General features: G+C 49.8%; 1 protein-coding gene and 1 long non-coding RNA gene across 3 annotated transcripts in view; one reads left to right on the top strand and one right to left on the bottom strand.

Moving 5' to 3' along the window:
* Nucleotides 1-1078: 1078 nt before the first annotated feature.
* Nucleotides 1079-5545, bottom strand: LOC131483613 (uncharacterized). Its single transcript, XR_009247805.1, has 2 exons — nucleotides 2239-5545; nucleotides 1079-2131 (listed from the first exon to the last, which is right to left on the bottom strand). It is a non-coding gene; the product is annotated as an uncharacterized LOC131483613 (long non-coding RNA).
* A 167-nt stretch (nucleotides 5546-5712) lies between these two features.
* TAF3 (TATA-box binding protein associated factor 3) overlaps nucleotides 5713-9606 on the top strand; it is a 181575-nt gene continuing 177681 nt past the window's right edge. The window contains exon 1 of one of the 2 annotated variants that reach the window (XM_058681940.1): nucleotides 5713-5862. Coding sequence is in view for 1 of the 2 variants with exons in the window: in XM_058681939.1 (XP_058537922.1) it covers nucleotides 5923-6088 (166 nt within the window). In the remaining variant the exon portion in view is untranslated. Of the gene's footprint in view, nucleotides 6089-9606 lie in introns of both variants that reach the window. The other variant, XM_058681939.1, reaches the window with a different exon arrangement.

Raw genomic sequence — 9606 nt, 5'->3', positions numbered from 1 at the left:
TCTGAAACTCGGGAAAGATTTGGGATAAACTTATATTGGGGAGTCACCCTTTTATATAACCATGAAAATCAATGGGGTGAATCATATAAAAAGAGGACAAATACTTAAAAAGTAGGCAAAGGCATTAGAGGAGAAAGCAAACATTTGATACAATTGTAACCACTGTCTCACTTGGGGAGGAGGGAGACGCATGAGCTGGGAAGGAGGTAAGGAATATGTAGTTAGGGATTTGAATCAGAGGCATCAGCAAGGACTTAAGACTTTGGAAATACTCGTATTTTCTGGTTTTCTCCACTAAAGGGCCCCTGAAGCAATGACATCCCCTGTAATGAAGGTCAGGTAGAACTGTATCTTGGTTTCTAAATACTGTTCATCACTAAGAAGAACCAGAGCCCCTTAGAGAGATGACTGATTCCAAGTCTAGGGCTGGGAAAAGCGTCAGGTGAGCCTGGAAACTCATGCCACGAAGTAAGGAAACCCCCGATGAATGACAGGGGCGTGCTAAAAGGACACAGCAAGTGGCCTGAACCCGGCCTCTGCTGGCCAAACATGGGACAATTTAAGCAGCAAAGAATAATAATGGTTAAGAGATTCTAACTCAGTGAATACAAATCAGTCTCTCACCACATCCTAATACTGTACTAGAAAAAATGAGGGAAACTTACAGAGAAATCACCGCTTTGTATAACAAAGCAGTGAAAGGTGGAGAAGTAGGCTATTCAAACAGTCTCAAAGTATCACCTTCTAGATTACTTATTAATCTCAAAGTTTAAAAAAAAAAAATGTCTTACAATGGAGAGACTGGTAGATACTACCTTTACAAATGACCAGACTTTGTCACTCGTGATGGCACAAAATGACCCTTGGTGTTACCAGGGCAGAAAGTACAGATCACCTGCGGAGGAATATTGTTGCCAAAAAGGTTTACCTTGAATGTAATCGGGTGAGAAAACAACCAAACACTGCAAGACATTCTATAAAATAACCGTCCAAAAAAAAAGTCCTAGACTTTGCAAAAATGTCAAAAAGACCAAAATAATAATAATAAATAAATAAATGAAAGTCGTACAGACAAGTGGGGGGACTGCTCTTATTGAAAAAGACTTTAGAGATGACAACAAAATGCAATGAGTGATTCTTAATTAGTTTCTGGACTAAAAAAAAGCTAGGAAAGGCATTTGGGGCCCATGGGAAGGTCTCGATATGCACTCGATACTGGCTAATACTAGGAGTTTCTTTGCATGTGACAATGGGAACGTGATGTAATGCAAGGTGCGATGCCCCTCCCCCCCAGGCCCCCCAGCAGGACTAAGGGATGTGTTCCCCCAGCTTCTGGAACACCATCCTCAACGACTTAACCCTCTTTGGAATTGCCTCAGCCAGAGACTGCCCTGCCCAAGGTCACAGCCCCCTCCCTCCTGGGCGGCCCACACCCAGTGCCCGCTCAGTGTGGGAGTACAAAGCCAGTCCGCCTTGCCTGAACTCAGACAATGTCTCTCTTCCCCTAACCCTACCTTCTTCCCCTCCCAGGTCCTGATCCCAAGAGCACTCCTACAGAGCAATCTGCACCTCGGTGGCTGCTTCCTGGAAAGTCCCACTTGGGGCAGTTTGTACTGGAAGGGGTTGGGGGAGGGGATACCAAGACAGGAGTTAGGAGCTGGATCGGCCACCCGGCTGGCCACGAAGACCTCCGCACTGATAGCAGCTGGAGCACGAAAAGCCCCTGGCACAAAGTAGGTAGTTTGGGGACGCGCAGGTTGTAAAACTCTTGCCAGCAGCGAACTGGGGGGGTATAAAGTAGAAACAAGCTGGTATGATGTATCGGTGTTCAGATATTCAAGCAATGTGGACACAACAGGGCTGTGCTTATGCATATTGTGAACGAGTCGAGGGGTCGGGGAGGAAGGTTCACCTGGTGAGCCTTAGAGATGGTTCACAGAACACCGGTGGGTGAAACAGATGGGCAGCCCCGGTGGGTTAGTCCTCAATCTGTACCATCAAAGGAATTCATGGATAGATAATCAGGTGGCCGAGGACAGTCGCCCTGAAGAGCAGCCATGATTCCTTGGCCAACGTCTGGAACGGAGGCCGTTTTCAGCCTGAGACTGTGGAGTCTGCGGGAGGCAAAACCCTGCCAACTCCAAATGGAGAGGATGAGGATTCCCCGACCCCTCCCGCAAAGGAACCGACAGCCATTTAGGCAAGGAACTCTCTGCTGGAGAAAGGGAATACTCAAACCTTTTGAGGACTGCTGAACGTGGGGACTGAGCCGAGGCCGAAACCAGGAGATGCAGAGTCACTGTGGGCCTCTGTCAGAGTGGGGGCAGACGAGGCCCAATAATAAATGAAGTATCGGGTCCCGGGGTTGATGGACCCCATCAACGGTCAACTCCCTGATTCTTCAATGTGTAGTTAGATTAGACGTCAAGGGAGGTGGGCAGAACCTCCACATCGGTTCCTTGGCCTGTGGCGTCACAACTGTGGTAGCGGGAAGGCTGAAACAAGCTTTTGAGATTGGCCCTGCAGCTCCGGGGGAAGGGGAAGGCAGAAATCAGTGGCATCCTTAAGGCCCCGAAAGAATGCAGGGCCAGTGACCTCCATTGTTAACTCCATGCATCATTTTGACAGTTTGGCCCCTACAAATAAAACTCTTTCAGTGACCCACCTGGGAAACTGTTCTTGTCCCTGCAACTCTGGCTGCTCCAGGTTGATAGTTCTAATTTGTAAAAGGGGGCATGCCCTCACCATGGGACACAGCAGGAGTCCCACTGAAATATTAGCCACAGTTGCCAGCCGGGCACTTGAGCGACGGAGGGGCCGGCACGCAGAGAGAGAAGTCGTGCAGGTAAGAGTGACTGACCCTGGTCATCAGGAGGCCACGCTGCAGGCACACGGTGGGCAGCAAGGAGGAATGTTTGGCACCCAAGTGGTCTGGTTGGGTGCCTCTTGGTACTCCCTCTTGCCCAGTGTCGATGGGCCACGGACAGGTTAAGCAGGCACTGTCTGAAAAGAGCGTGGAAACAAGGGGCTCAGACCTCTTGCAGATGACGGTCTGGGTCATGCCGCGAGGAAAGCCAAGTCCAGGAGTGGCGTCAGCTGAAGGCATGAGAACGGAGAACAGACGGTAGAGGAGGACATCGGTAAGTACCACGGGGCACTGCTGTGGCAGTAGGGGCTGTGACTTGCCTTCCGTCCTTCCTCTTTTACGTTCTTCCTAGGAAAAGAGGCCTTCTGGTACCCTAGGGACTTCCTCACGCTTACACCAAGAAGTGGATCTCCCAGCACAAAGTGGCTACGGCCTGAATGTGCTGCCCCCAGACTCACACACTGGATATCGTTACACTCATTATGGTGTCAGAAGGTGGGGCGTTTAGGAGGTGATGAGGTTACGACGGTGAAGCCCTCCTGAATGGGATTAGTGCAATCATAAACGAGATCCACAGAACTCCCCTGTCCCAGCCACCTTGGAAGGATCCCACAAGTCCGCCACCCAGAAGAGAACCGTGCCTGCACCCTGAGCTCAGACTTGCAGCCTCTAGAACTGTGAGAAATCAATTTCCGTTGTTTGTAAGTTACCCACCTTGTAGTATTTTGTTATGGTAGCCCGAACATACTAGGACAAGACAGGACTGAATCTTATGTGCTGCTCAGATCCCTGCAGGAATGAAGGACTTGACATTTCCCTGAATTGCCTCAGGAGAGAACACGTTTGCCCAAGATCACACACCCTTTCCGGGGCAGCCCTCATACAATAACTTATCAACATGGGAACGTGAAGACCCAGCCCCCTTGTGCCAACTCATGACAGATCTGAAACACCAACCCAGCGTTAGAATTCCCCTGGGATTGGCCCTGAACGTGATTGCAATCCCCTCCCCTTGCACAGGGGATGATCCCAGGAGCACTCCTTAATAAACCTGCCGGCTGACCTCCACTCAGAAATGACTTCCTGAAGCACTGAACCTGTAACATATGGGTATGTAGGGGAATGTCCTTGCCTTGCAGAGATAAAAGCTGAAGTGTTTCTGGATTGAGTGTGATGATGTTTGCAACTTATTTTCAAACTGTTCTGAAAAAAGAAAAGTATGTGTGTACGTGTATATAGTGAATGTAACAAAACATTAACAACTGATGACTCTAGGTGAAGTATATACCTGTGCTTAGACTTTTCTGTAGTTTGAAATTTTCTGAAATAAAAGATTAAGGAGTTGAACACACACACACACACACACACACACACACAGGCAAATGAGGGGTCTTAACACAGAGATGTAGAGGAGTATCCAGAATTTCAATACTTCTGAAGGGTCAGCAAGAGAGCAAGGTGTTGTGAAATCCAAGGTAGAAGAGAGTTTCAAAATTAAAGTAGTGTCCAACACTATCAAATGGCTACAAAATGGTCAAGTAAGGCCGTCAAGCCAAGTATGGGACTTCAAAGTGTCCCATAGAGTTAGTATCCAAAAGGTCCCTGATAATCTTGAAGATGCAAGTGTCGGTGAAAAGGTATTATAGGCACCCTGCCACCGAGCAGTTCTCTGCAGAACTGTCATTTGGCTGAAGCACCACATTTTTGGCTCGACTGTGTTTTCAAGACTTTTAAAAATCGAGTATCCATTATGTTCAAAGTTCTGGAATATTCCCTGTAGGGAGAATGTAGAACCACTCAGAAACACAATTTACTGGGAAAGGTGCATAAACTCAAATACTAAATCCACTGTGCCAGGTATAAGAATAAAGAAACTCATAGAGAAATACAGAGGAGATGAGGGGAAGGGAGGAAGGAACACTCCAGAAGCTTGAAGTGGGTGGGGAGCACAAAAGGGCATATTTAAGAGGCCATTGGATCAGCCATTACAATTGGCTACCCACAGGCTGAATCTGGCTTCACTGTGGGATTCGTTTGGCTTGCAAATTAAAACTTTAGACACGTATAACTAACATTTACAACTCGAGATATTTATCACAAAGTCTCGATTTGTGGCAATTTGAAGAGATAGGGCAAACACTTGGCTGGGGCTGAGAGAAGGGTCTGGGGTAGGCAACAATTCCCCCAATCTCTGCTTCATCGATTTAAGGTACTTGTTCAGACTGTGTAGGCAACTGAGTTGTACTGGACCCAGGGGTGGGATGAGAATGAGGCGAGTGATGCAGGAATTCGGGGGGGGGGGCAGTCGTTTGGCTTTTTAAAAAATACTATATTAAAATAATGACTGATCTTCAGTTTTCTGGTGCTCTCCTAAATTTTGCACCGACGCTAGAGTCTCGCTCGCCTGACTCTAATCTCCGAGCAGCAGGGACTTCATTTCGCCTGTACAGTGGTAAGCATCAGCATAGGCAAGATCAGATCGGATCAGATCTGCATTTGGGGGAGCACTTCAGTTCCCACGCTCCAAATCCCGCCCCTGCTGCACTCACAACCTCTCGGGTTCCCACTTCTCTCTAACACTCGGATTTCAATTTCCTATCCTGAGTACCTCTTTCGCCCCTAAACCACTGACTGTCCCCTCGCCCTTCCCCTCCAAGCGAGCCCACCCGGGAAGGCCCCAAGCACCTGCCTCCTCAGGCGCCTCCTCCACCTGCGCTCAGCACAAGCCGTTTCCTGCATCCTCCCAGGCCCGACAGTCGCTCCCGACACCATCGCTCTGCTCCAACAGGGCGGAGCTTCCTCATTGGCGCGCTCAGCATTCGACTAGTGCTGCCTCGCCCCGGCGACCGTCCAGCGGGAGGCGGAGCGAGTCCAAAATGGCGGCTCTCAGGCTGGCGCGCTCCGTGCTGCTGGCGCTTTGAGGTGGTCGCCAGGGGTCGGGGGGACGATTTCCCCGCCGCGGGGGCCCTAGAGGATGAATCGAGGGCTCTGCTAAGGTTAGGCGGTGGGGGTGGAGAGAGTGGCAGCAAGGGCTGCGGTGGAGTCCACGGAGCGGGATGTGCGAGAGTTACTCCAGGTCGTTGTTGAGGGTCTCGGTGGCGCAGATCTGCCAGGCGCTGGGCTGGGACTCGGTGCAACTCAGCGCCTGCCACCTCCTCACGGACGTGCTGCAGCGCTATCTGCAGCAGTTGGGACGGGGCTGCCATCGGTACTCTGAGCTGTGTGAGTACCGGGCTGGGTGCGGGAGGGCTGCCTCTGGCCAGTCACGAGTGACACCTCCGGTCTTCCCTTCTCTATCTCAGCGTCTCCGAGATGTTCGTCCTTGTCCCCCTACCCCGAGATCGGGTGTTTTCTCGGCCTCTGACGCCCCTCGGGTTCCGCTGCCCCCTGGAAACTCCAGTCATCGCTGTGGTGCCTCTCCCTCATCCACTAACTTCCCGCCTCCAGCCGGGACCCCTGTCCCCGCTCTCAGCTCCACGCCCTCCCTCACCTCCTCTCTGATCGGAAACCAGCATCGGTCTTTTCCTCGCCGTCTCGTTTTTGCTGCGTGTAGAACCACCTCCAGAATGCCTCGCAGCCTCCTTTACTTTGGTCCTTCTCCTCCCTTGCCCGCAAACTACTACAACTAGTTGTCACAGGCGCTCCGTCTACCGGCCGTTTCTTACAAGGCTAGCCATTCTTCAGCTCGTAACAACACATACTCGTTGACAGCTCTGCTCCGTTGGGGACACTGCCTCTCCTTTCGGTATCTGCCCGTTTCGTAGAGAGCATCTCTGCGCTCGCTTTCCCAAGGCCACCTTTGTCAGTTTCACTTAGATTAACTTTCACTTACTTCTCCGTTACTCATCGATTTCCTCCTTTATGTTTTTAGGTCAGTGGTTATCCAAGTGGGGTAGAGGGAACGCAGGCGATTGACAAGGGTCCCCAGATAGTCTGGGCTGCAGTGTTTATTATTATTTTTTTTTAAGTGAGTGTCTGGCAGGATTTATAGCTGATGGCGTTTAATAATTCGGAGTATTTAACAGAAACCACATCTCACTGATGTGAAATGAAGTGTGTGTGTAGGGGGAAGTACCAGCCACTTCAATTTCAGGTCATTGCCCAAAGTGGTAAGCTGGAGAACTGAGTGTCGCGTTCCCTGGGATGTTGTGCTTTCTCAAGGTGGTTCCTTCTGAGACTGGAGGATTGAGACCCGCAGACACGCTTTGCTTCTTAGGCCCCAGATTCCATTCCAGCTTCCACGGTAGGACCGCAACAAGCCGTCCCCAACACACATCTGCACGTGTCATTTTTTTTTTAATTTTTTTTTAACGTTTTATTTATTTTTGAGACAGGGAGAGACAGAGCACGAACGGGGGAGGGGCAGAGAGAGAGAGGGAGACACAGAATCGGAAACAGGCTCCAGGCTCCGAGCCATCAGCACAGAGCCCGACGCGGGGCTCGAACTCACGGACCGGGAGATCATGACTTGAGCGGAAGTCGGCCGCTTAACCGACAGAGCCACCCAGGCGCTCCTACGCGTGTCATTCTTAAAAAATATTTTAATTGGTGGGGCGCCTGGGTGGCTCAGTCGGTTGGGCGTCCGACTTCGGCTCAGGTCTCGATCTCGCGGTATGTGAGTTTGAGCCCCGCGTCGGGCTCTGTGCCGACTGCTCAGAGCCTGGAGCCTGTTTCAGATTCTGTGTCTCCCTCTCTCTCTGACCCTCCCCCGTTCGTGCTCTGTCTCTCTCTGTCTCAAAAATAAATAAACGTTAAAAAACAAATTAAAAAAAAAATATTTTAATTGGTACTCCATCGGTTACAGGCTGAAAATCTAATAAAACTCTTCAGCAGCACGTGGTTTTCTCTGTGAGCCAGCTTTTTCTTATCTGCTGCTATCCTAATGTCAACCGTGCTGAGCCACCGGCCTCATCCAAAACCGTTTTAAGCTATCCGTTCCTATATAGACGCGTGCGGCTTCCTAGAGTGTCCTTCACCCCCGCGCCTCTGGCCCCCCTCAAAACTACTTGTGTTTTGAGACTCACTCACGATTTAAGAAACTCATGTCATCTGCTCCCATAATTCTGTGCATACTCCGGTGTGTTAACATCTTGCTTTGTAATCATCCATGTCTCTCTCTGTGTCTCTCTTTCTCTCTCTCTCTCTCTCTCTCACCCTTTCCTTTCCTCTCCCCAGGCGACAAATTTATTGCATCTGTGTTCTCTAACCTAGTATGGTGCCATAATTTACTAGGCACCCAGGAAATAAGTGAATGAACTGATAACCTACTACCATAATAGCTGTTTAGTCACCTGACTTTTTGAGTTCCGAAGTAATGTATTTTGGGAATGCCTGATTTCACTGATCCCTCTCATCTAAATTTGGAACCGCGAAGTGATAACGCTCTTTCGCCCATGTCTTGACAATACACCGCCAGCACAATACCCTCCTGGCTTTCGCTTCTTTTCCCTCCCTCCCTTCTCCATGGTCCGCGAGACTACTGTTGCGGTCACATGGAGTCCAGCTTAAGTTTTGGCTACCAAATTCCCTAAATAAGGGCAGATGTTCTGTATTTTTGGGTAATGAAAATATCCCCTGAATACATAGCTGCCTTTCCTGCCTTCTACACAGAACCAGAACATGCGCTGGCGTTGTAAGTAACCAGGTATTCCATGGTCACCAAGTAATCGTTGTCCTGTGTTAATGTCAACCCCTTTTCTAATTACCCGGTTTGTGTAGTCAGTTTCCTTGCTTCTGGTGAGAATGTGACTATCAGGTTCATTATCCTCCATCATGGTTTTGTGGCTTATTAGCAATGCTGATCCCTGGTATATTTATTAGTTACAGACTTTTTGTTAGGTTCTTTTTCCTATACCGAGTTTTAAACTCAGATTTTGTCCTCCAGTTACCACTATGGAGTCTTGTATTCTTTAAATCCTTTAACTCCTCTTTGTCTTTTTGACAACACTGACTGAGGACCACTAAGAACTGAGCGCTGTGTTACAGACCTGGATGTCCTAAGGCACAGCCCCTGCCCACAAGGTGGGGACAGGGGTGCAGACTGTGGACAAAACAAACTGGTGGCGTTCGCTCCTTTTTAAGAAATGACTCTCAAGTTACAGCAAGGATCGGAAGTTGCCATTAATTCAACGAATAATGCATTTTAAGATTTCCCTAAGGTAATGATTTCTGAAAGCACGCAGGGCAGATGTTTCTCCGTGAGTCGTAGTATGGATTAAGTATGTGCGTGTGCACTGAAAGTAGGTGCTGAATATTTCAGAATGACCCTTCGGGACGAGCACTCGTCACTCACCAATTGCCTGGTATGGGCAGTGAATGCAAAGGGACTGAGGTGAAGGAGAGGTGGGCGTGGGCCGTGGGCTGGGGCAGGATTACTTCCGGGAAGGCTGAGATTTGGAGTGGAGCGGACCCCAGGCCAGCGAAGAGCATAACCTGGGACATCCAGGTCGGATGGAGTGTGATGGGGGGCCCAGGGAGGTGGCCAGCCTGACACGTGTCGCCGGTTCACTAGGAAGGTGTTACGGGAAAATGGACAGCGGAGTGAAATCCGCTTTGGGAGGGACGGTGAGGGAATGAAGACATTGGTGGGAAGCGCCGCATGCTTCCGAGGACGGAAACAGTGTGGTAAGAGCGGTCTTTTAAGAAGATGGCGTTCTCCCCGAGTGCAAGGTGCAAGAGAGACTCCATGACGAGAACTGGAAGCTGAACGAGAGAGCGATGGTAGGAATAGAGATACAGAA

Source organism: Neofelis nebulosa, chromosome 8 (genome assembly GCF_028018385.1).
Source record: "Neofelis nebulosa isolate mNeoNeb1 chromosome 8, mNeoNeb1.pri, whole genome shotgun sequence".
NCBI lineage: Eukaryota > Metazoa > Chordata > Mammalia > Carnivora > Felidae > Neofelis > Neofelis nebulosa.
This window is presented reverse-complemented; position numbering and strand designations above follow the sequence as displayed.